The sequence below is a fragment of the Salmo salar genome, chromosome ssa17 (assembly GCF_905237065.1).
Source record: "Salmo salar chromosome ssa17, Ssal_v3.1, whole genome shotgun sequence".
In the NCBI taxonomy this organism is placed as follows: domain Eukaryota; kingdom Metazoa; phylum Chordata; class Actinopteri; order Salmoniformes; family Salmonidae; genus Salmo; species Salmo salar.
Window position 1 is genome coordinate 24,370,963 of NC_059458.1, and position 27,600 is coordinate 24,398,562.

At 42.0% G+C, this 27,600-nt stretch overlaps 1 protein-coding gene and 1 non-coding gene across 2 annotated transcripts; both read left to right on the plus strand.

Annotated features, from left to right (window-relative positions):
• The first annotated feature begins 8,761 nt into the window (after positions 1-8,761).
• On the plus strand, positions 8,762-26,224 carry LOC106575630 (actin-related protein 2/3 complex subunit 2-A). Its single transcript, XM_014152240.2, has 10 exons — positions 8,762-9,062; positions 10,082-10,116; positions 10,250-10,362; positions 12,299-12,344; positions 14,086-14,272; positions 15,980-16,073; positions 18,180-18,306; positions 18,666-18,766; positions 19,206-19,306; positions 25,638-26,224. The coding sequence occupies exons 1-10, from the start codon at positions 8,989-8,991 to the stop codon at positions 25,657-25,659; spliced, it is 900 nt and encodes a 299-aa protein (XP_014007715.1). The 5' UTR covers positions 8,762-8,988; the 3' UTR covers positions 25,660-26,224.
• On the plus strand, positions 16,193-16,266 carry trnaa-ugc (transfer RNA alanine (anticodon UGC)). Its single transcript has one exon. It is a non-coding gene; the product is annotated as a tRNA-Ala (tRNA).
• Positions 26,225-27,600: the final 1,376 nt, after the last annotated feature.

Here is a 27,600-nt window from a genome sequence, read left to right on the forward strand (position 1 = left end):
CAAACTCTGAATGCTCGGCTATGAAAAGCCAACTGACATTTACTCCTGAGGTGCTGACCTGTTGCACCCTCTACAACCACAGTGATTCTTCTTATTATTTAACCCTGATGGTCATCTATGAACGTTTGAACATCTTGGCCATGTACTGTTATAATCTCCACCCGGCACAGCCAGAAGAGGACTTGCCACCCCTCAGAGCCTGGTTCCTCTTTAGGTTTCATCCTAGGTTCCTGCCTTTTTAGGAAGTTTTCCCTAGTCACCGTTCTTCTACATCTGCATTGCTTGCTGTTTGGGGTTTAGGCTGAGTTTCTCTATAGCACTTTGTGACATCGGCTGATGTAAAAAGGGCTTTATAAATGCATTTCATTGATTGATTGATAAACATTCTGAGTGGACCCTGTGGTTTTCCTTACCTGCAATGGATTTAAGTGAAGATAGACTTTTGTTTACTGTTTTTCACTTTCTTGTGCCTCGTTTTATATTCCTTATCACCTTCTTGAGCAGTAGGCCTGTCCCTACTTGAATTGAGATTCCTCTGGTCTGCCCAATAGAGAGGACTTGAGGGAGGGGAGATGAGGGGAGATAAATGGGGAAGGAAAATGATTGGATCCATAGCCCACACCCAAGAATCCAATTTCAATTCTGTTCTGTAAGGTAGTGTCATGTCTTTGGCATCATTAAATTGAAAACGTATTTTTAGTTTATCAAATCAATTCTCTGTAATTATTATTACGTGATTAACTAATCAGGTAGATGTAATTAACTAGGAAGTCAGGGCACCAAGGAAAATATTCAGATTACAAAGTTATAATTTTCCTAATATAACTTTCAGATATTTTAATATCTGATCAATTAGTTTTCTAATTAATGATGAATTATTCTTTACCTCACGTTAGTCTCATTCCAAACGTCGTAAATTGTTGGTTATCTGCATGAACCCAGTCTTCACTGAGTCATCCATACATCAATTGTCTTAAATCATTTATTTTTTAACTAACAAAATAATCACAGAAATGCACAAACAAACAAGTAGATATGGTTACAGGAAATTATAGGGGAATGTTCCCTAGTGGGCTAAACCGGCATGGCGGCTTGGTAGACAAAAGGGAAGTGGGGGTCGACTGAGATAAAAGACACTACAAAGTTGATAATTATAACAATTGAAATGCTAATCCTTTGCACATGAAAGCTCACTCATTCGGGAATAATGGCAATCGATATATATATTTACGCTCAGTTTGTCGTCTTGATCTCTATTGGAAAGTTCATTTCTGTTGGAGAGTTTGTCCGCCCTCTCTCTCTGCCGTGGTTAGAACGCATAGTTCAGAGTAACATTCAGCAATGTTGTTATAGAATAGATTTGTTCTTATTCTGTCGGTTAGATAGTCTCAGAGTTTAACCACGTGGTATGGTTAAGAATTCAGCAATGGGTTCAAACCTTAGCCCTCTCATAATTGAGAGAAGCATGGTCTCTAGTGGGAAAACCCAGGTGGGGGTTTTATTCGGAACATAGAAAAGGGCTGTCCCATGATGCCAGGTCATGTCTGTGCTCCTGGGGGCGGGCCAATGACTTAGTGAAACTTTAAACAGAAATACAATTCTCTCACATTAACATAATTACATAGCATCACATCATTTCAGAAATAGTTTCATCTTTACTCATTCATTTTATACCACAATTAGATGCAAGCCTCACAACTGAGACTCTTGTATAAACAGGGTTATGGTAATGTGGCTGTATTGTCTCTCATGAGTTTCACAAAATTGTACCGAACGGACCAGATCATAGCTGGCTACTTCACCGACCTTTTATACATTCTCCAGAAAATGAATATTGTTCAGTTCTCAAGTTCTGTTGTTCCTTTGTTCTCTCTATGAAAACTCACTCTCTCTTTATACTGTCTGGCCATGAGGAAGAATCTCCTCCAGGAATTTACGACCTGCCTAACAGCAGCCTGGGTGTAGGAGAGAGAGAGAGAGAGAGGGGGATGGTGCAGAGAGAGGGGGATGGTACTCGCTGTACCCAAAGAGGGCAACGTTACTTGAAATAAAACGTTGTGTCTCCTCATTAAACGTAACCATTACACGCAGTCTATATTATCAATCAATCAAATGTATTCATGAAGCCCTTTTTACATCAGCAGATGTCACAAAGTGCTATACAGAAACACAACCTAAAACCCCAAACAGCAAGCAATGCAGATGTGGACTGAGTTATAGTGGATTGAGTTAGTCGTGAGTTGATTGAGACGGGATTGCTGTTTTATATGCTTACTTAAAATAATAGCAAGTATATGACTTGACAGTAAGATATTTTTGAGGGAATCAGCTGAACTATAAGGTTGTTCGGATGATTGTATTCTGAAACCAGTCTTCCAAATCTTCCAAATATCTAGATAAGGTATTTCTGGATTGTGGGTCGGCTGCAGTGATGTGCACATAGAGAGAGGACAACAAGGTGTAACAGCAGTATCTGGCAGGCACATATTTATAGTTATGATCTGATGGGAAGCATCATTTAATGGAACAGTTTGTTTCACCTTTATTTAACCAGGTAGGCCAGTTGAGAACAAGTTCTCACTTACAACTGGGCCCTGGCCAAGATAAAGCAAAGCAGTGCGACACAAACAACGCAGAGTTACACATGGGATAAACAAACGTACAGTCAATAACACAATAGAAAAATCTATATACAGTGTGTGCAAATGTAATAAGATTAAGGAGGTAAGGCAATAAATAGGCCACAGTGGCGAAATAATTACAATTTAGCAATTAAACACTGGAGTGATAGATGTGCAGAAGATGAATGTGCAAGTAGAGACACTGGGGTGCAAAGGAGCAAAAAAACTAAAAACAATTAAGGGATGAGGTAGTTGGGTGGGCTATTTACAGATGTGTACAGGTGCAATGATCGGTAAGCTGCTCTGACAGCTGATGCTTAAAGTTATTTAGGGAGATATAAGACTCCAGCTTCAGTGATTTTTGCAATTTGTTCCAGTCTTTGGCAGCAGAGAACTGGAAGGAAAGGCGGCCAAAGGAGGAATTGGCTTTGGGGGTGACCAGTGAAATATACCTGCTGGAGCGCGTGCTACAGGTGGGTGCTGCTATGGTGACCAGTGAGATGAGAGAAGGCGGGGCTTTACCTAGCAAAGACTTATAGCTGACCTGGAGCCAGTGGGTTTGGCGACGAATATGAAGCGAGGGTCAGCCAACGAGAGCATACAGGTCACAGTGGTGGGTATTATATGGGGCTTTGGTGACAAAATGGATGGCACTGTGATAGACTACATCAATTTGCTGAGTAGAGTGTTGGAGGCTATTTTGTAAATGACATCGCCGAAGTCAAGGATCGGTAGGATAGTCAGTTTTACAAGGATATGTTCGGCAGCATGAGTGAAGGATGCTTTGTTGCGAAATAGGAAGCTGATTCTAGATTTAATTTTGGATTGGAGATGCTTAATGTGAGTCTGGAAGGAGAGTTTACAGTCTAACTAGACATCTAGGTATTTGTAGTTGTCCACATATTCTAAGTCAGAACCGTCCAGAGTAGTGATGCTAGACGGGCGGGTGGGTGCGGCAGTGATCGGTTGAAGAGCATGCGTTTAGTTTTATTTGCATTTAAGAGCAGTTAGAGGCCACGGAAGGAGTGTTGTATGGCATTGAAGCTCATCTGTAGGTTTGTTAACACAGTGTCCAACGAAGGGCCAGAAATATACAAAATGGTGTCGTCTGCATAGAGGTGGATAAGAGAATCACCAGCAGCATGAGCGACATCATTGATGTATACAGAGGGAAGAGTCGACCCGAGAATTGAACCCTGTGGCACCCCCATAGAGACTGCCAGAAGTCCGGACAACAGGCCCTCCGATTTGACACACTGAACTCTATCTGAGAAGTAGTTGGTGAACCAGGCGAGGCAGTCATTTGAGAAACCAAGGCTGTTGAGTCTGCCAATAAGAATTGATTGACAGAGTTGAAAGCCTTGGCCAGGTCGATGAAGACGGCTGCACAGTATTGTCTTTTATCGATGGAGATTATGATATCGTTTAGGACCTTGAGGGTGGCTGAGGTGCACCCATGACCTGCTCTGAAACCAGATTGCATAGCGGAGAAGGTACAGTGGGATTCAAAATGGTCGGTGATCTGTTTGTTAACTTGGCTTTCGAAGACTTTAGAAAGGCAGTGTAGGATAGAAATAGGTCTGTAATAGTTTGGGTCCAGAGTGTCTCCCCCTTTGAAGAGGGGGATGACCGCGGCAGCTTTCCAATCTTTAGGGATCTCGGACGATACAAAAGAGAGGTTGAACAGGCTAGTAATAGAGGTTGCAACAATTGTGGCGGACTGTACCATCAGAAGATCCTTGCCCATAAAATTATGTTTAACGTGGGGGTAGTATTGGCTACACATGACTCCTCATTCTAGCTAGGCCATGCTACTCGGATTGTCGTATTTTCAAATCAACCATATGAACCCCTACTATTGACTGTTACATTTTATAACTGTTTCCTCAGTTATAAAATATGGCAGTCATCAACCAGATGGCTGTCCTCAACCAAAAATGTCTGTTTATCTTCATTCATTTTGTTTGAGATAGACACTTGGATACATGAAGTTGCATTCATTTGCATAAGCCTACATATAGCATGCATTCATTTTGTATACTGTATACAGTACCAGTCAAAAGTTTGGACAAATCTACTCATTCAAGGGTTTTTCTTTATTTTTTCTATTTTCTACATTGTAGAATAATAGTGAAGACATTAAAACTATGAAATAGCACATCATGTAGAATCATGTAGTAACCATAAGTGTTAAACAAATCAAAATCTATTATATATTTGTAACGTCAGCTTCCAACTCACACCCTCAAACACGTAGATCCCCTGAATGCAGCTCACTTTCCAGCTCACACTCCAGATCCCAATCACCTGAATTCTAATCACCTTTTCACACACCTGAATGTCATTATCACACACTATTTAGTTCAGTTCTTTGCACCCCATCACTGTGAGGTATTGTTTGTTTTGTGACACATGTCTTTCAGAGCGCGCTGTGTATGATAGTTTTTGCCTATTCCCTGCCTGTACTTTAGCCTATTGGATTTCCTGTTATCTACCTATTGCCTGATCTCCCAGACTACGTTACTAGCCTTTTCCCTGCCTGTACTGTTGCCCTTTTGGACACCCTGTGTATGACCTGCCTGCCCCTGGACACAGCAACCTGCCTCCTCCTGTGGTCTTTTGCAATAAACACCTTCTGCACCTGGCGAATGAAACTAGCACTCTGTCTCCCCTTGTGTTCATTACAATATTTTAGATTCTTCAAAGTAGCCACCCTTTGCCTTGGTGACAGCTTTGCCCACTCTTGGTGTTCTCACAACCAGCTTCATGAGGAATACTTTTACAATCTTGAAGGAGTTCCCACATATGCTGAGCACTTGTTGGCTGCTTTTCCATCTCTCGCCGGTCCAACTCATCCAAAACCATCTCAATTGGGTTGAGGTCGGGTGATTGTGGAGGCCAGGTCATCTGATGCAGCACTCCATCACTCTCCTTCTTGGTCAAATAGCCCTTACACAGCCTGGAGGTGTGTTTTGGGTCATAGTCTTGTTGAAAAACAAATGATAGTCCCACAAACCAGATCGGATGGCATATCGCTACAGAATGCTGTGGTAGCCATGCTGGTAAAGTGTGCCTTGAATTCTAAATAAATCGCTGACAGTGTATTTGTATTTATTAGGGATCCCCATTTGCTGCTGCCAAGGCAACAGCTACTCTTCCTGTGATCCAACATTACATATAAAACAAAAGATAAAACAGTGAACTATGTTTGTAATGAATGAGCTAAAGATAAAACAGTACATCATATAACATCTCTACACCACCACATATCCACAACACAAAATGTTCAATACCACCATACAACAATATCACAATGTGTGCATATGCATGTGTCTGTACCTTTGTGTGTGTCTTTTTACAGTCCCCGTTGTTCCATAAGGTGTATTTGTACCTGCTTTTTAAATCTGATTCTACTGCTTTGCATCATTTACCTGATGTGGAATAGAGTTCCATGTATTCATGGCTCTATGTAGTACTGTGCGCCTCCCATAGCCTGTTCTGGACTTGGGGACTGTGAAGAGACCTCTGGTGGCGCGTCTTGTGGAGTATGCATGGGTGTCTGTGTGCTAGTATGTTAAACAGACAGCTCGGTACATTCAGCTTGTCAACACCTCTTACAAAAACAAGTAATGTTGAAGTCAATCTCTCTTCCACTTTGAGCCATGAAAGATTGACATGCATGTCATTAATGTTAGCTTTCCGTGTACTTTTAAGGGCCAGCCGTGCTGCCCTGTTCTGAGCCAACTGCAATTTTCCAAAGTCCCTCTTTGTGGCACCTGACCACACTACTGAACAGTAGTCTAGGTGCGACAAAACCAGGGCCTGTAGGACCTGCCTTGTTGATAGTGTTGTTAAGAAGGCAGAGCATCGCTTTATTATGGACAGACTTCTCCCCATCTTAGCTACTGTTGTATCAATATGTTTGACCGTGACAGTTTACAATCCAGGGTTACTCCAAGCAGTTTAGTCACCTCAACTTGCTCCATTTAAACATTATTCATTACGAGATGTAGTTGAGGTTTAGGGTTTAGTGAATGATTTGTCCCAAATAAAATGCTTTTAGTTTTGGAAATATTTAGGACTAACTTATTCCTTGCTACCCATTCCGAAACTAACTGCAGCTCTTTGTTAAGTGTTGCAGTCATTTCAGTCGCTGTAGTAGCTGACATGTATACTGTCGAGTCATTCGCATACATAGACACACTGGCCTTATTCAAAGCCAGTGGCATGTCGTTAGTAAAGATAGAAACAAGCAAGGGGCCTAAACAGCTGTACTGGGGAATTCCTGATTCTACCTGAATTATGTTTGAGAGGCTTCCATAAAAGAACACCTTCTGTGTTCTGTTAGACAAGTAACTCTTCATCCACCTTATAGCAGGGGGTGTAAAGCCAAAACACATATGTTTTTCCAGCAGCAAACTATAATCGATAATGTCAAAAGCTGCACTGAAGTCTAACAAGACAGCCCCCACACTAATTGAATCATCAATTTCTCTCAGCCAATCATCAGTCATTTGTGTAAGTGCTGTGCTTGTTGAGTGTCCTTCCTTATATGCGTGCTGAAAGTCTGTTGTCAATTTGTTTACTGTGAAATAGCATTGTATCTGGTCAAACACCATTTTTTCCAGAAGTTTACTACGGGTTGGAAACATGCTGATTGGTCAGCTGTTTAAGCAAGTAAAGGGTCACCAGCAAAGCATCCCCCACACCATCACACCTCCTCCTCCATGCTTCACGCTGGGAACCACACATGCGAAGATCATCCGTTCACCTACTCTGCATCTCACAAAGACACGGCGGTTGGAACCAAAATTCTCAAATTTGGACTCATCAGGCCAAAGGACAGATTTCCACCGGTCTAATATCCATTGCTCATGTTTCTTGGCCCAAGCAAGTCTCTTCCTCTTATTGGGGTCCTTTAGTAGTGGTTTCTTTGCAGCAATTCGACCATGAAGGCCTGATTCATGCAGTCTCCTCTGAACAGTTGATGTTGAGATGTGTCTGTTACTTGAACTCTGTGAAGCATTTATTTGGACTACAATCAGAGGTGCAGTTAATTCTAATGAACTTATCCTCTGCAGCAGAGGTAACTCTGGGTCTCCCTTTCCTGTGGCGGCCCTCATGAGAGCTCGTTTCATCATAGCGCTTGATGGCTTTTGCAACTGCACTTGAAGAAACGTCCAAAGTTCTTGAAATGTTTCGCATTGACTGACCTTCATGTCTTAAAGTAATGACGGACTGTCGTTTCTCTTTGCTTATTTGAGCTGTTCTTGCCATAATATGGACTTGGTCTTTTACCAATAAGGCACCTCGGGTGTTTGTGGTATATGGCCAATAAACCACAGCTAAGGGCTGTATCCAGAAACTCCACGTTGTGTCGTGCATAAGAACAGCCATATACCACACCCCCTCGGGCCTTATTGCTTAAATAACTGCTCCCCTTCCTTCTGTGTTTTTGTCAGATAACAAAACACATTTAAATCGTTCATTTTTCCTTCTTACTCCTACTAATAGACCAACCACAAGTTTGTAATGTAGTAGGCTATGTAATGCATGTATTAAATATACTGTATATATATACAGTATCAGTCAAACGTTTGGAAACACTCATTCAAGGGTTTTTCTTTATATTTACTATTTTCTACATTGTAGAATAATAGTGAAGACATTAACACTATTAAATAACACATATGGAATCATGTAGTAACCAAAAAACTGTTAAACAAATCAAATATATTTTATATTTGAGATTCTTCAAAGTAGCCACCCTTTGCCTGGATGACAGCTTTGCACACTCTTGGCATTCTCTCATCCAGCTTCATGAGGTAGTCACCTGGAATGCATTTAAATTAATTTGTGGAATTACTGCGCTTGAGCCAATCAGTTGTGTTGAGCCAATCAGGTAGGGGTGGTATACAGAAGATAGCCCTAATTGCTATTATAAACTGCGCTTGAGCCAATCAGGTAGGGGTGGTATACAGAAGATTGCCCTATTTGCTATTATAAACTGGTTACCAATGTCATTAGAGCATCAAAAATAAATGTTTTGTCATACTCGTTGTATACGGTCTGATATACCACGGCTTTCAGCATTCAGGGCCCGAACCACCCAGTTTATAATAAAAATTTAAGCAATCAGTGTGCACATTTTATATCTAGACCAATATCAGCCACAATTTTACAGGCAGTGCTGTAAGCAACCTTGCTGTAGGGTCCGGAATTAAATAAACTGAAGAGCCGACAGGCGGAAGACTCGGCGGAAGCGGTCTGTCAGGGAAGAAATATTTGCAGAATTTGACACAAAGAAGCCTTAGGATCTAAAATACATTTTATATTTCGATTTAAACGTATTCCCCAGTCCGCTGCAATGATTCTGCTAGAAATCAACAACCGGATTATAGAAGAGACGCTGACGTTGAAATTTGACAGCGCATCCAATGGGTGAGAAATCATTGTTCCAGACTAGCTTGCTAGCTACCGAATAGCTAACAGTAGCCTTATCTTAATGCCTGGCCAGTATTATTTGTTCGACAATGAATGATGGATGGAAAATGTGTGGCTGGTGGAATTGACAGAACAGTGACTATAGATTTGACACGTACAGTAATATTCTGATTTAACTGAATCAAGTGGCACGCGCCTCTGCAGGAGACATCGCTTAGCCGGAATAACGGGGTGTGTCTGTCACTGGTTAACTTTGGCTAGCTAGACTAGCTGGGCAGGGGAAACTTATCTGATAACTGTCTAGCCCCAATAAGGGGGTAAAGCTAAGCGAACTCTAGTTCACGTGTGCTTGTCGGCATCCCCTCGTTTATTGTCCCAATGAACTGCCAATTTTTCAATTATGATGGTGGCTTTCACGTAAAATATGTCCAGCCGTGTTAACTAGCTAACTATACATATCACTGGCTGCTATGCTAATCACCGCAATAAAAGGGAACCTGCTTTTCTAGTTCATTGTATAGTAGCTAGCTAACTAGTTTGCTTTCATCTCTCCTCGCTTTGAATTGAGAAAGATAACGTATCGTTATGGGTTAACCTTGGAATTAGCTAGAGTCGTTCAATTTCAAGAAATGAATAGAGAGTAATCAGACTAGATAGCTGCTAACGAGTATAGCTAGCAATATATTAGCCATCGCATTGTTGGCCTCTTCCGCATTCCAGCATCGCCAAGTTGGGTCTTGTCAGTGCAACTCTCTGGGGAGAGGAACTGCAGTTGTAGACAACTTCTAAACCCCAAGGAGTGCTTTCTTGAAATACAATTGCAAGTTGCACAAAAACCAAAATGGTTTTACACGAATATGCCAACATGGTAACTGCTGCTGCAGAATATTATTATACTGGCAGCAAATTAAGTGTTGTCTAAAGTTAAGCCTACTCAACAAAACATGGCCGAATTTGTTATATTATCATTAATTCAGTTTCATACATATTTGAAATATAATCCTCTCTATTTGTAGGACTAAACCAGAGGCAGTGGAGGTGACATTTGCAGGTGAGTTAAGGACTAGTGGTTATTAATATTTCCACGCAATACCATGCAGTTTTAACAATATTATGCTATTTTCAGGAGTGAGTTGTCCAGGCGGGTGCTTGTTTGTAACTGATGGCTTTTCTCTGAACTGTAGATTTTGATGGTGTCCTCTACCACATCTCCAACCCCGATGGGGACAAGACCAAGCTGATGGTCAGCATCTCCCTCAAGTTCTACAAGGAGCTGCAGGAGCACGGAGCAGATGAGGTGACACACACACCAGCATCTGTACCTCCCTTGCCCTCCGTTCAATCTACAGATATGTCCCGTGTAGCTCAGTTGGTGGAGCATGGCGCTTGCAACGCCAGGGTTGTGGGATCGATTCCCACGGGGGACCAGTGTATGTGACCGACGGGCCCGATTTGGTCTTATGTAGCAAAATTTGAAATTGTGTTTTTTACATTGGATAAAGGTAGAGACTCAGAGCTAGAACATGGTATATCATACACTACAGCTGAGGAACATTGGGAAAGTAATTCTGCTTTGAAAGTTGATAAACATGTAACCTCACTTTTGAGAAAATGGCCTTTAATCTAATTACTCTATCTTATTCTAATTCCACTGATTTCAGAACTCAGTCCTCCAGAAAGAGGAGTGCAACACTTATGCAGTTCTACTACCTGATATATTTCTTTTTTTTAAATCAGCATTAAAAAGGATTACCTACACATACTTACCAGCTCATATTATAGACAGAAGCGCACTACATGGCAGACCAATCCGAACTCATCTCGCAGCATGTCCAGCCCACTCCTTTTCTCAGCCAATCATTGCTAGCTGGAAGGATGCTGTCTCTTTCCATGGCTAAACCAACTAGGCTCGTAATTTAACAACTTTATTTGTATTTCCATATGGCATTCAAGTCTGTTATTAAGGCATTGTTCCAGAATGCATTTCTTGCAACAAAAAATGCATTTTGATAAAAAAAGAAAAAGTTTACGTTCAAATGGAGCTCCTGTGAAGTAGTGATGCATTTTTTTTAAGGATGAAAATGTGTGCACTCACTACTGTGAGTTGCTCTGTATAAGAGTGTCTGCTAAATTACTCAAATGTAATGCTTGAAAACTAACCCATGGCACTCATCATAGCTTCAATTGTAGTTTAAAATGTGTGTCAGAGTAGATGTTTATTTTGTGAAAAAGGAGAAATGTCTGTAAAGCAGGATGTCAGGGCTTTGTACATCCTCACCATGTATGGAAGAAAGCAGCAGCAGCAGTGGTTTCTTATAGAAACAGGAAGTGCTCTCTGACTCACCCTATAAGGAGGAAGTGCTGACTGAGACAGCTAAATGTTGCCTAATGAACACCATGACTGCTTTCCTGTAGTCTACCAGTCCTTGTTTTCTTACTCTCTGCGAGCACTACTGGATCAAAGGACTGGATAAGTTTTAACAGTATTGCTTTTACCTGTCGAGCACTTTAAGCTCATGGAGGAAAAGAGCTGTGGAAAGGAACACCTATATCACTTGCTGCACAGTGGTGTGTTTTTTTAAAGGACCAGATCATGTCCCAGTCCTGTCACCTGACCATAGAAAGTTAGTCTGCCTTCATTGCCTTGTCTCCTACTTCAAGCTCTGTTCTTCATTGTAGTGGTATAGAAAGCTAGTTTAACAACTGCAAAAACAAAGTGGCCTTGTGAGAACATGTTCAGCTAATCAAGCCTTGTCCTTTTCAGTCACTCAATGTACATTTGGTTCACCTTGTCACCTTTCTTCACTAACTCACAACAAAACACATTTTCGTGTAGAAATGTTCCGCTTTGTGTTACATAATAGATTTACACAATACATAAATACATGTGTCACAATGGTGCACTCTTGCAATTTTACTGTAAAGGAAACTGAGTTGCAGTACAGCTTCTTATAATAGAAGTTGTGTCATCTCTGTTTTGACATGTGGAAGCTGGATTTGCATATTATTGCCTTTTTTGTTCAGAACATGGGCTACATTCCAGTGATTCCACATTGGCAGGTAACCGTTGTTTTAGGGGAAGGCTTATGATCTCCCCTTACCATTATCTACACTGAGACATCCATCCCTACCAGTCCACTCTAGCTCTCTGATGTTGCATAGCTGGTGTCTGACTCTGTTGGTGCCTTTGCTCTCTGGCCCTAATAACACACCAAATCCCTCCCTCCTTTCAGCTGCTGAAGCGGGTCTATGGGAACTTCCTGGTTTCACCCGAGGCGTGTAAGTATTATGTAACTACTGTCCACTCTCCCTATGTAAGTTACCACTGTCACAATGTTAATGACTCCAACTACTCAGAGAATGATCAACAGCGCGTCATATAGCCTATCCCTTACGGAGGTCCAACACCCACACTTTACTTATATTACTACCACTGACTTTGTTGGTAGCTACTTTATTCAGGAAAAATGTACTAACTATGACTGAGATACAATATGTGGTTGTCCCACCACCTAGCTGTGACTGAGATACAGTATGTGGTTGTCCCGCCACCTAGCTGTGACTGAGATACAGTATGTGGTTGTCCCGCCACCTAGCTGTGACTGAGATACAGTATGTGGTTGTCCCGCCACCTAGCTGTGACTGAGATACTGTATGTGGTTGTCCCGCCACCTAGCTGTGACTGAGATACTGTATGTGGTTGTCCCGCCACCTAGCTGTGACTGAGATACAGTATGTGGTTGTCCCGCCACCTAGCTGTGACTGAGATACAGTATGTGGTTGTCCCACCACCTAGCTGTGACTGAGATACTGTATGTGGTTGTCCCACCACCTAGCTGTGACTGAGATACAGTATGTGGTTGTCCCACCACCTAGCTGTGACTGAGATACAGTATGTGGTTGTCCCACCACCTAGCTGTGACTGAGATACAGTATGTGGTTGTCCCACCACCTAGCTGTGACTGAGATACAGTATGTGGTTGTCCCACCACCTAGCTGTGACTGAGATACAATATGTGGTTGTCCCACCACCTAGCTGTGACTGAGATACTGTATGTGGTTGTCCCACCACCTAGCTGTGACTGAGATACTGTATGTGGTTGTCCCACCACCTAGCTGTGACTGAGATACTGTATGTGGTTGTCCCACCACCTAGCTGTGACTGAGATACTGTATGTGGTTGTCCCACCACCTAGCTGTGACTGAGATACTGTATGTGGTTGTCCCACCACCTAGCTGTGACTGAGATACTGTATGTGGTTGTCCCACCACCTAGCTGTGACTGAGATACTGTATGTGGTTGTCCCACCACCTAGCTGTGACTGAGATACTGTATGTGGTTGTCCCGCCACCTAGCTGTGACTGAGATACTGTATGTGGTTGTCCCGCCACCTAGCTGTGACTGAGATACTGTATGTGGTTGTCCCGCCACCTAGCTGTGACTGAGATACTGTATGTGGTTGTCCCACCACCTAGCTGTGACTGAGATACAGTATGTGGTTGTCCCACCACCTAGCTGTGACTGAGATACTGTATGTGGTTGTCCCACCACCTAGCTGTGACTGTAAATCACTATAAATGACTCAAATGTAAAAAAGAAACAACTGGTTCTTGTTTTCCTGCTTTAGTTTTTTCCACAGCCTTAACTGTAGACACATTCAATTAAAATAACACCAATCACCCACGTCCTCCTCCGTGATTGAAACTATGGATAGTGTTTACTGGGTGATACGCTGTCTTTGGTTGGCACCAGGTCTAACGCTTTGCATTTAGGCCAACACGTTATTCGTTTTTTTTTTTTTGCTTAATAGTTTACTTTGCTGGCAAGTCGACGCAGAATTTGGGTTTTATTAGCATTTGTCATTTGCTATAGGCTGGTTTTGACCCCCATTCCCATCAGAGATTGACACACAATTGACACCATGTCATAGTTAGTAAACCTCTTACAAATAAGTTTTCTAGCGATTGAATAATTATATCGAACAATAGCTGATCTTGTCTGTGATTGGCCTTCTCCTAGGCTACAACGTGTCCCTTCTCTTTGACCTGGATGCGGTCCCGGCCAACAAGGAGGAAGTGATCCACCAGGCGGGCATGCTGAAGAGGAACTGCTTTGCCTCGGTATTCGAGAAGTACTTCAAGTTCCAGGAGGAGGGCAAGGAGGGAGAGAAGAGGGCCGTGGTCCACTACAGAGACGACGAGTCCATGTAGGTGGCCACTGCACTGCCTGGATGAAAATGTATAGAAGTAACCATAGACAAAAACAAGGATGCTATTTGTTGTTGACCACAAAGTCTGAGGCTTTGGGTGGGGGGGTTCTACTAAAACATTTGGAATTGTTTTAAGGTGGTCATGACATGGATCGTTTAGCTATTTGATTTGGAATTTTAGGACCTCTGTAGGTATCAAAACAATTACTTGTTAAAATATAGAATTTTGCCTTTACTGCTATAGCCCATAGAAACACATTGAGTAACACATTCATAAATGGCAAAACAGTCAAAAATAAATCATACGGTTTTGAAGTATGTCTCTCAGTCTCACACACTACCGGTCAAAAGTTTTAGAACACCTACTCAAGGGTTTTTCTTTATTTGTACTATTTTCTACATTGTAGAATAATAGTGAAGATATCAAAACAATGAAAAGGCACCTATGGAATCGTGTAGTAACCAAAAAAGTGTTACACAAATTTAAATATTTGAGATTCTTCAAATGGCTACCATTTGCCTTGATGACAGCTTTGCACACTCTTGGCATTCTGTGAACCAGGTTCATGAGGTAGTCACCTGGAATGGATTTCAATTAACAGGTGTACCTTCTTAAAAGTTAATTAGTGGAATTTCATTCTGTAATGCATTTGAGCCAATCAGTTGTGTTGTGACAAGGTAGGAGTGGTATACAGAAGATAGCCATATTTGGTAAAAGACCAAGTCCATATTATGGTAAGAACAGCTCAAATAAGCAAAGAGAAATGACAGTCCATCATTACTTTAAGACATGAATGTCAGTCAATTGCTCGTTTTTCTTGGCCCAAGCAAGTCTCTTCTTATTGGTGTCCTTTAGTAGTGGTTTCTTTGCAGCAATTCAACCATGAAGGCCTGATTTACGTAGTCTCCTCTGAACAGTTGGCGTGGAAATGTGCCTGTTACTTAGCACTTATTTTGGCTGGTAACTAATGAATTTATCCTCTGCAGCAGAGGTAACTCTGGGTCTTCCTTTCCTGTGGCGGTCTTCATGAGAGACAGTTTTATCATAGCGCTTGATAGTTTTTGCGACTGCGCTTGAAGAAACTTTCAGAGTTTTTTTTAAATGTCCGTATTGACTGACCTTCATGTCTTAAAGTAATGATGGACTGTCATTTCTCTTTGCTTATTTGAGCTGTTCTTGCCATAATATGGACTTGGTCTTTTACCAAATAGGGCTATCTTCTGTATACCACCCCTACCTTGTCACAACATAACAGATTGTCTCAAAAGCACTAAGAAGGAAAGAAATTCCACAAATTAACTTTTAACAAAGCACACCTGTTAATTGAAATGCATTCCAGGTGACTACCTCATGAAGCTGGTTGAGAGAATGCCAAGAGTGTGCAAAGCTGTCATCAAGGCAAAGGGTGGCTACTTTGAAGAATCTCCAATCTAGACTATATTTTGATTTAACACTTTTTTTTTTAGTTGCTACATGATTCCATATGTGTTATTTCATATTTTTGATGTCTTCACTATTCTAAAATATAGAAAATAGTACAAATTTAAAAAAAAAAATTGAATGAGTAGGTGTCTAAACCTTTGATTGGCACTGTATATATTTTTAAATCCAAGAAACCTTCCTTTTTTTTTTTTTTTACTGCCAGTATTCCCTGTCACTGAGGTGACTACTGGTTGTTGACATGTTTCTGTGTTTGTCCTCAGGTATCTGGAGGCCAAGAAGGACAGAGTGACAGTGGTGTTCAGCACTGTGTTCAAAGACGACGATGATGTCATCCTTGGGAAAGTGTTCATGCAGGTAAACAATATTTCTCTCAAGTAGTGATGCGCTGATACTGATATCCAATATTTTCTTTGCCAAAAAAAAAACGATACCGATATTTAACATTTTAGCGGCCTTTTAAGCATTCTAGTATAGTCCCGTGTGGCTCAGTTGGTAGAGCATGGTGTTTGCAACGCCAGGGTTGTGGGTTCGATTCCCACGGGGGACAAGTATGGAGAAAAAAATGTATGAAAGTCGCTCTGGATAAGAGCGTCTGCTAAATGACTAAAATGTAAATGTATAGTTAAATAGTTCACACATGGCTGCAGCAGTCAAAGGCACTGCATCTCAGTGCAGTAGGCGTCACCACAGTCGTTGGTTCGAATCCAGGCTGTTTCACATCTGGTCGTGATTGGGAGTCCCATAGGGCGGCGCACAATTGGCCCAGTGTCGTCCGGGTTTGGCCGTCATTGTAAATAACAATTTGTTCTTAACGGACTTGCCTAGTTAAAGGTTACCACACTGACGAAAAAGTTATTTTGCTGTCATGTACGTATGTCTCCATTACCAGTAAAACCTATTTCTTTCACTTACTTACTGTGCTGTTTGGTTGTTCATTTGTTCAGTCGTTTCATTCTCAACCAGGATTTCATCATACCATGTCAAGCAGTGAAGTTTCAGCTCTGTCTGTCCGTTGCCTCTCTTCCTTGGTGCGCACTGTCACTGTGTCCGTTTCCATCTTGTCCAGCTGTGTATGTAACATATCACTTAAACCCTGTTTCTTGTCTGCATCGAGGTAGTGGTCCTTGTACATAGCATCGAGCATGGTGGCGACACAGTAAAGAGAGAATGCCACCGACTCGCTTGTTCACAGCCTGTGTTGCCAGTTTTGTTGAGCAGGCGTTTCAATGCGGATCCCTGTGGCTCAGTTGGTAGAGCATGGTGTGTGCAACGCCAGCATGGTGTGTGCAACGCCAGGGTTCTGGGTTCGATTCCCACGGGGGGCCAGTACAATTTTTTTTTAATGAAATGTCTGCATTCATTCACTACTGTAAGTCGCTCTGGATAAGAGCGTCTGCAAATGACTGAAATGTAAATGTAATGCCATGACAGAGGGTATCATGTATGCTGTTGATGAGCTTATTTCTCCAGTCAGTTGTTCGAATGGAGATGGCTAGTGTGTTTGTTTCAAACATGTTCTCAAATGCCATTGAAATGGCAGCAGCAGTATGACAACCAGCACATTCATGAGCATGAAATACGGTTCGACGACCCACTGTGCTGTCAGACTCCGCATAGTCATGGAGCTGATATCGCTAGTCCAAATGTTAGTCGTCAAGCTAATAGCAGTGATGCTATTACTGTGTAACTCCGGTAGGGCAACATCTGAAAAATGGCACACTTGGTAGTGTGTACCGGTGCTCGACCAGTCGGCGAAAGCCAACATCACCCACGCCAGAGAACGGTTGTCAAGGACAACGAATTCCATTATCATGGCATTAATGGATTTGGCCTTTGAGTTGCCTCGCTGAAATGTGGTTACTCTTTCAAATGACTGTTCGACTTATTGACTGATCGAGCCACACAGCAGACATTGTGGGCTAGGTTAGGAATGCTGTGTAGTGCAAAATTTTACGTGGCGTCATTACATCATGTACCTACATTACAGGTATGCGCGTCAGCTTTGACATCGGTATTGCACATCGGCGTTAAACTAGAAATATCGGGTCGGCGTTGGCATTTTTAGCTAATATCGGCCGATTCCGATATGTTCACTGATATATTGTGCATCCCTACTCTCAAGTTTTCATTACCCTTAACAGGAACCGCCTCTCACATGATTAAAATGAGCTTGGCAGCACTACGTACGGTACAAAATGATGTAATTACAATATAGTATGTAGTTGTCCATATGGTTGTGAAAAGGAGAAAGGGTGCCAAAGTATCTTTGCGCTGTTGCCTAAAGGTAGTTCACTACAGTAATGATGAAACCCCATCACCTCTCCATGTCTGTGTAAATGATTGATGAAATATCTTATTTGCTCTCTACACTATTAGGTATTTGTCATGGACAACCTTAGTGTGTGTCGCTCTCTGTGTCTCACTGTCTGTCTGTGTTGCTCTCTCTGTCTCTGTGTGTAGGAGTTTAAGGAGGGTCGGCGAGCCAGTCACACTGCCCCCCAGGTTCTGTTCAGCCACCGGGAGCCGCCGCTGGAGCTGAAGGACACCGACGCCGCCGTTGGAGACAACATCGGCTACATCACCTTCGGTCTGTACCAACCTTTCCCAGGTTTTCCACAAATCCTGGCTGGAGGATTCTGGATTTCCTGCTTATTCCCTTCTGATTCCTGGACTCTTCCAAATGGGATTTTGGGCCTTCCTGGGAATTACATGGGTGTACTGTACAAGATGGTGCCTAGAGCTGAATTGTGTGACCATTTAAATATATATATCTTTTTTTACTTAAACTAGACATGCAATTAATTAGTCCGTTTTCCAGCGCTAGCAACATGATAAAAAGTAGTCAGTGGATGATCATAAACAAACATTAGCTTGAATATCAGGTCAGTCATCAGCCTAATTCCAATGTCTTTGTGGTAATGTGTGTTATTCCTCCTGTCCTCTCAGTCCTGTTCCCACGTCACACCAATGCCAACGCCAGAGACAACACCATCAACCTCATCCACACCTTCAGGGACTACCTGCACTACCACATAAAGTGCTCCAAGGTGACTTCCCTAACTAGTATACTAACTAGGACCCTATTAGTCCCAACTTCTGCACTGCCCTAACTAGGACACTACTATACCTGCACTACCCAATATAGTGCTCCAAGATGAGCACTAACTATTGGCCTTACTAGGGCCCTACCGTACCTGCACTACCATGTAAAGGAACAGTTTTCTGGACATAGATTAAGCAAGGGTTGAGGGAATAACTTTACCTGCCCTACTTTACCAGCACTAGCATGGTAAAACGCTGCAGTCTGTGATTATAAAGGTATCTGATCGGCTTTCCATCGTAAAAAGTGACTTGCGTGTAAATATGTGTTTTTCAGATTCCTGCCTGGTATGAGTTGAGGTCAGTTGGGTCAGTTAGTGTGTGTGTGTCAGTGAGCTGTTGGTTCAGTAGGTGTGTATTAAGGTATGTCCTTGCCCCCCCCTCCAGGCCTACATCCACACACGTATGAGGGCTAAGACTTCTGACTTCCTCAAGGTGTTGAACAGGGCTCGACCCGACGCTGAGAAGAAGGAGATGAAGACCATGTCGTAAGTTCCTGAGTATTACATGTTTATGTGGGAGGGGGATCCTAGATCAGCACACCTACTCTCAGATGCTTTTAGAATATGGTCCCATACCTGGACTGTGCTTGATTGAGCTTGCCTGGAACTAATTAAATAGTCCCAAAAGTGCAAGCCCCACCCACCCGGCACTCCAGCCAATGCTTGAACAAAACGCTCAAAGTATTTGAAAAAATAAACATACTATTAGAACCCAGGTCTGGCTTATTCCACTGCCAGCCATTGGGTTCACTGGGATGTGGGTGACCTAACGTTGACTCTAGCTAGCAGCACTGCCTGTAGGACACTTCTGTCCTTAAAAACAAGTCATATGGGAAATTCACCTTGCTGGAACTGTGTGCCTCTGAGTGCAGCCTGTTCTCAAAGAGATCAGTTAATCTGTTATCATTTATTGAAGCACACTGGCTACTTTCACCATGTCCCCAGATCTTATTGTCCCTGATAATGCTTTTTTTTATTTTGTGTGTGAAATGTTTCCACGTCCCTCGCCCACCTCGACATTAATTAAGGAAATACCAACACCGAACGCACACTCATCGGCGCCTGTGTGGTGAACAGCAGTCAGACGGAGAGAGACAGCCAGGGTGGAAGTGTGTACTCTCTCTACATCTCTGGTACCAAGTTGTAGCCTTCGCCCGAACCACAGCTGATAAATGAATGGATTGCAGAGATTCCTTAGAAGCTGATTAAAAGAATAGATTCTACAGATTCCTTAGAACCCTCCTGTAATGGTCTTGTGTCTGTAGGCTACTGTGTTTGTGAGGGCGGTCTTGTTTCAACAGTTGTGTTTGTTCGTTCATTGTGTGTGTCCTACTAGAACTGCTCTGACACTAGCAGCGCAGTTTGAAGTGGGTTCCGGTGGAATTTTTACAAGCTCCCCCCACTCACACTCAGTTTGGTCCCTATTGCTCTGTGGGATCTGTGGATCTGACCAGCACTCCCCCTCTCTGTCTGAAACAGAAGAGACCTTGTCTAAATATGAATATTTAACGGTGACTCCGGGGAATTCTATGCCACTGTTCCTCAGGGAGCTCTGCTCTGGGTGGAAGGAAGCAGGGGTGGACTCTTGTTTCACAATCTGGGATTTAGTCAGCGGTAGTTGACATAGTTGGGTCTACATTTAGTTGGAAGGTGTGGTATCTGTATTTATTTTACTCCTGCATGAAGGCCATATGTGCTGACCTTTTGTGTGTTGACCAAGAGTCGTTTTGTTCTTTCGACCAATCAATTGGTCAACATTTTTAAACGTGTATTTTTCCCTATAGACACATCGAATGTCTTTTAATCAAATCAACTATATATACTGAGCTTGTCTGATGCTTTAAGCGAACTGTTTGATTAAATAATTGGTAGCTGGATGGTATGGTAGCTCTCCAGGATGGTAGCTCTCAGGAACAGGGTTGGAGAGTGAACCTATAGGATGGTAGTTCTCCAGGAACAGGGTTGGAGAGTGAACCTATAGGATGGTAGTTCTCCAGGAACAGGGTTAAAGAGAGGACCTATAGGATGGTAGTTCTCCGGGAACAGGGTTGGAGAGAGAACCTATAGGATGGTAGTTCTCCGGGAACAGGGTTGGAGAGAGAACCTATAGGATGGTAGTTCTCCGGGAACAGGGTTGGAGAGAGAACCTATAGGATGGTAGTTCTCCGGGAACAGGGTTGGAGAGTGAACCTATAGGATGGTAGTTCTCCGGGAACAGGGTTGAAGTGAACCTATAGGATGGTAGTCAGGAAGCGCTGAGTCCATATTAGATCTATGTGTGCCACGTTTTTTTGTAAAGCCTTTATTGCAGCAAGGACTAAACAGTCACATTCGTGAATGCAATTTCCGAAATGGAATGGTTTAGGCCTATTTATTGTTTATGCTAATTATTCAATGGTTTTATTTTTTTTTAAACTAAAATGCTTGATTGCATTTCACATCATGAATGACTCGTATGCTGTGTGATGACATGAACAAATTAATTATTGATACAGTAGCCTATACAAGTCTTGAAATATAGGCCTAAATAAGTTACGGTATTAAGACTAAACAGGGTGGGCTCTTAGGCCTACAGCCTGATGGTGGTTATATAAGGCTGCTATACTAAGCCTACTAATGATAGACATAAATTATTATTATATTAATAACAATAATGGAAAAGGAGGGTTATTGTAAATATAATTTCAGGCAATTTGTAACAGTGTAAATGACACTAAATAATACTAGAGGCTGGTCTAACGGAAAAAAGTGTATAGCCTTTATATTTCAGCATAGCAAAGATTAAAAACGTCTGAATTTGTGATTGTTATGTGAGGCTTGGTGCTCAGTGTCAGTAGGTTGTTAACACTCAAACAGGCAACAGAAGTAGGATCTGTCTTATTTCTGTAGATACAGCGCACTGATGTTTCACAACCGCAACCACTATCCAACACGGGAGAAAGCGCATTTGTTATAAAATAATATTTTTATTTCTATTGCACCATTGTTCTTACATAATGTAACCATATACAATTCCAGTAGCACGTCTTGGACTGTGCCATCCCCAAGGCCTCCACAATGGATCAGTCCACTCAGACAGGCACCAATCAGACGACGTGTTTTGTACATCATGATTTAAAATAATGTTTTGCTGCTGCTCGACTAAAGAAATCTAGGTCGACTAACAGCCTATCAACCAAACAATTGACTAGTCGACTATATTGTCAGCCCTAATCTACAGTGCCTTCTGAAAGTATTCACACTCCTTTTCCACCTTCTGTTACAGCCTGAATTTAAAATGGATTAAGTTGCACAACAACACAAAATTTGTCACTGGCCTACACACAATACCCCATAATGTCAGTGGAATTATGTTTCTAATTATTTTTTACAACTGAATAAAATTTTAAAAAAAGCTGTAATGTGGTGAGTCAATAAGGATTCAACCTCTTTGTTATGGCAAGCCTAAAAGTTCAGGAGTAAAAATGTGCTTAGCAAGTCCCAGAATAGGTTGCATGGACTCTGTGTGCTATAATGTTTAACATGATTTTTTTAAATAACTACCTCATCTCTGTACATCCCACATGCAATTAATTATCTGTAAGGTCCCTCAGTCGTGCAGTGAATTTTCAAACACGGGTTCAACCACAAAGACCACGGAGGTTTTCCAATGCCTTGCAAAGAAGGGCGCCTATTGGTAGATGGCTAAAAATGTAAAAAGCAGACATTGAATATCCCTTTGACCATGGTGAAGTTATTAATTACACTTTGGATGGGGCGTCAATACACCGTCACTACAAAGATACAGATGTTCTTCCTAACTCAGTTGCCAGAGAGGAAGGAAACTGCCTTTGGGATTTTACAGTGAATCCAATGGTGACTTTAAAACAGAGTTTAATGGCTGTGATGGGAGCAAAGTGAGGATTTATTGACAACATTGTAGTTACTCCACAATACTAACCTAATTGACAGAGTGAAAAGAAGGAAGCCTGTACAGAATAAAAATATTCTATAACATGCATCCTGTTTGCAACAAGGCACTAAAGTAATGCTTCAAAAAATGTGGCAAAGCAATTACATTTTTGTCCTGAATACAAAGTGTTATGTTTGGGGCAATACAACAGCTCAAATAAGCAAAGTGAACTGACAGTTCATCATTATTTTAAGACACGAAGGTCAGTCATTGCGGAGATCATCCATTCACCTACTCTGTCTCATAAAGACATGGCGGTTGGAAACAAGAAACTCACATTTGGACTCATCAGGCCAAAGGACAGATTTCCACCTGTCTAATGTCCGTTGCTTGTGTTTCTTGGCCCAAGCAAGTCTCTTCTTATTGGTGTCCTTTAGTAGTGGTTTCTTTGCAACAATTCAACCATGTTCACGCAGTCTCCTCAGAACAGTTGATGTTGAGATGCGTCTGTTACTTGAACTCTGAAGCATTTATTTGGGCTGCAATCTGAGGCTGGTAACTCTAATGAACTTATCCTCTGCAGCAGAGTTAACTCTGGGTCTTCCTTTCCTGTGGCGGTCCTCATGGGAGCCAGTTTCAACATAACACTTGATGGTTTTTTCGACTGCGCTTGAAGAAATGTTCAAAGTTCTTGTAATGTTCCACATTGACTGACCTTCATGTCTTAAAGTAATGATGGACTGTCGTTTCTCTTTGCTTATTTGAGCTGTTCTTGCCATAATAGACCTATCTTCTGTATATCCCCCTACCTTGTCACAACACAACTGATTGGCTCAAGCGCATTAACCCTCCTGTTGTGTTCGTTTCATGTTAATGAATTCTGTGTTCCCGGTCCAAAATGACCGTCCCCATTTATAGTGGATTATGAATCCATAATACATTTATTATCACCTAATGTTGTGTTAGATCTTTTTATCAACTTAAGTTCTTGTGAACATTACAAGTTTTGAATTTCTATTTGCTATTCATGGCCTGTATGAGCTCAGGTCAATGAGGCCTACAACTTATTTTTGAGTAAAAAAAAAAGCATAATGTATGGATTATTTTGACTATAACAAATACTCAGATGAAACATATTGTGCTATTTATCACAGACTACTTCGTGTCAAAGTTTAACAAGGACTCTCTCCTCCTCACCAGTGTCATGATCAAAGATATGATCAAGAGCCTCACATACAGTATATCGTTTGGTCATTGTGCTGCCACAGAATGGATTGTGAGCAAGGCCTCAAAAAAGCTTTATATACCAGAGCTGTGAGAAGTTCTATATATTATTGAAACAATGTTGTGATTGTTTGTGAGAATGCCAACAAGTGTGGTTCCCATGGGGGAAAGATATCTGTTGGGGAAAGGTTCCCGTGGGGGTTGCCATGGAAGCCAAGAAGGGGAGTGTGTGTGTGTGTGCTCAAACACACATGCATGTGGAGGTCTGGGAGAGGAAGTGTGTCCATCTGATGAATGGGCATGTGTCTAAACTCAGTTTTATACACTAATTGTAGTCTCACCCATTTCATTTCTAATGACCAGTCATTTTTGACCGGGAAACACTATAGGTGTACAAAAGTTAAATTAAACACCCAAAATGCTATGAAAATCATCATTTATTTTGTGTGTTCAGATGCCTTGTGGAAAAAGTCATGGAACCTTATGAGAATCAGGTTAAGTGAACTACATTTTTCAGAGAGAACTTGTAAATCGGTCCAATTCGAGCAGGAACACAGCAGGAGGGTTAAGAAGGAAAGAAATTCTACAAATTAACTTTTGACAAGGCACACCTGTTAATTGAAAATCATTCCAGGTGAGTACCTCATAACTGGTTGAGAGTGTGCAAAGCTGTCATCAAGGCAAATGGTGGCTACTTTGAAGAATCTCAAATATAAAATATATTTGTTTAAAATATATTTATTTAACACTTATTTCATAGTTTTGATGTCTTCACTATTTTCTACAATGTAGAAAATAGTACTTTTTATTTAAATTTTTTTACCTGGAATGAATAGGTGTCTAAGCTTTTGACTGGTACTGTGTATATATGCTTTTTTTTATTTTACCCCCCTTTTCTCACCAACGGGCTCGAGAGAGAGGCGAAGGTCGAGTCATGCGTCCTCCGAAACATGACCCGCCAAACTGCGCTTCTTAATTATTAACACCCACCCGCTTAACCTGGAAAGCAGCTGCACCAATGTGTTGGAGGAAGCACTGTTTAACTGACAATCAGTCAGCCTGCAGGTGCCCGGGCCGCCACAAAGAGTCGCTAGAGCGCAATGAGCCAAGTAAAGCTCCCCCGGCCAAACACTCCCCTAACCTGGCCAACACTGGGCCAATTGTGCACCGCCCTTTGGGACTCCGAGTCATGGCCGGTTGTAACACAGCCTGGGATCGAACCCGGGTCTGTAGTGACGCTTCAAACACTGCGCCACTCGGGAGGCCCCATGTATTTCATTTTCAATAAATTTGCAAACATTTGTAAAATTAGCATGTTTTCACTTTGACATTATGGGGTATTGTGTGTAGATGGATGAGTGGGGGGGAATTATATTTGGAATTCAGCATGTAACACAACAAATGTGGAATATGTCGAGGGGTATAAATACTTTCTAAAGGCACTATCTGCCTTCAGCTGTCAACTATATCTTTCAACTGCAACATTTCAACAAGTTTGTCACCTAGTCAGCACCAGCGAGGAGCCTACCTTGGACCTCGTGGCGAGAGGGTTTTCCTTTAAAACATTGACGGAATAACACCTAGAAGCAGTAATGCCAAGCCCTCTGTAGAATAGGCTTTAGGGCGAGCTGCCAACAAAGTGTCTGTGGCAAGACTTTTTCATTGATTTCTGGCTAACTGTTTTTTTATGTCTGTTTTCAGGGGCAAGACGTTCTCCCGCTGAGGCTGGTCCACACGCGCACTCTGACCCCTGGACATGCCCAATCGTGCCACACTGAGACTCGACTCCACATTGGACAGGATCACAGGCCCCTAAAGCCCCGCCCAGCGCATGTCCATCCTGTCTTTTTTAAATAAAGCTGTCTCCTCTTTGAATAAAGTTGTTTCTTAGTAGAAATCGAGGCTTAAACAAATAAAAAGGGCATTCCTTGCTTTGCATAGTTAAAAGATAATTATTAGTCCTATATAAATATATATATAAAAAATATGAAATGTTTTGATACGATATCTTTTACTCCATTTGGTACTCTTACCTTGCTCCCTCCCTTCCTCCCTCCCTGGTGGTGTCCATAACTTCAGAACCCCTCCTCTCTCCCTCTCCCTCCCTGGTGGTGTCCATAACTTCAGAACCCCTCCTACCTCCCTGGTGGTGTCCATAACTTCAGAACCCCTCCTACCTCCCTGGTGGCGTCCATAACTTCAGAACCCCTCTCTTTCTTTCTTCCTCTCTGCTTCCATGTTGTCTGTACCATTGTCATTGGAAAAATAAACCAGTCTTATAAAAATCATTATTTTCTGTGTTGTGGTTTCACAGACCTTAATCTCACATTAACATTACTTTATTTGTCCAATTGTACAGGTACAAGGTCCAACGGAAATGTGACTTGCACTTTATCCCAACTCCTCCAAAAGACTAAAAGGTACACAAGGGGGCTGCCATACTACGGCGCAATTGTGGGGGTTAAGTGCCTTGTTCAAGGGAGCGACGGCATCTAGGATTTGATACCAGCTAACTTCATGCATGATTTTTCCCTTAAGACTCGGGATTCGACCTGGCAACCCTCCAGTTGCTGGCTTCTCTAACCACTAGGCTACCTGTCGATACCTGCCATCATGTCCTAGTCACAATTCTTTACAACTTCAGTCCTTGTTTGACAGAACTTCATCTCACATCAACCAAAGTTGTTTTCTTGTTTATTTTTTGCTGTTTCATCTAGATACCGTTCCAGTGAACTCCAGGCCACGTTTCCTTAGATCATTGTCAGCCATGAGTTTCTTTTCCAGGGATAGCTGCGTCTCCTTTGACAACACATTATCTTGCGATAACAAAAACATGAAATTTGACCTGTTGCTAGGGAACATGACAATGGTGGAGATTTGAGAGAGTTCAGTCAAGGGTAAAGTACCACTCATTACAAGTTGGCACCACTGAGTGATTGGGGGATGATGGACACATTGTCAACATCCTTTCTCAGGAATGTTATGTATAGCATTCAAACTGGTGTGGAGTAATACCGAGGAGAGTATGAGGAGGCCTGCCTACTTTATTTTACCATAGGTACAGTACAGCAGAACCGGTAGATCTGTTTGCTCGTGCTCTTGCCAACTCTGTAATGCCACACGTCTTACAAAGAACCTAATCTTACACTTCAGCAACTGTAGTTGTCATTCATGGGAGACATGTTTTACTGTTGCATCATCTTTGATTTCACTTTAGCTTCTCTGAAAACAGCTCTGTTAATCCAGTGGTGTGTGGTGGAGTATGATCAGGATGTTTACCCTGGTATCGTGCGAAACGTTGACGCGGAGAGTGGTGCGTTTGTGAAAACCATGTGTCGCGTTGGCCCCAACCATTGTTTTTGGCCAATGAGACGATATCATATGGTACAGACCACAGCATGTGCTTGGACTTGTCCCTGAGCCCCATCCAGTGACCAAAAGGCACATGGAGCTGGATGCCTTGGTCTGGGAGGAACTTAGAAAGAGAACTAAGTCTTAGATACACTTGGAAACTCACTATACAGTACATACAAAGCAGGGCATAAAATCATACATTTAAATAAAACGTGTAGCTCTCAATTAACTCTTCCCTCTATACAGTTGAAGTCGGAAGTTTACATACACTTGGATTGGAGTCATTAAAACTTGTTTTTCAGCCAAGAAA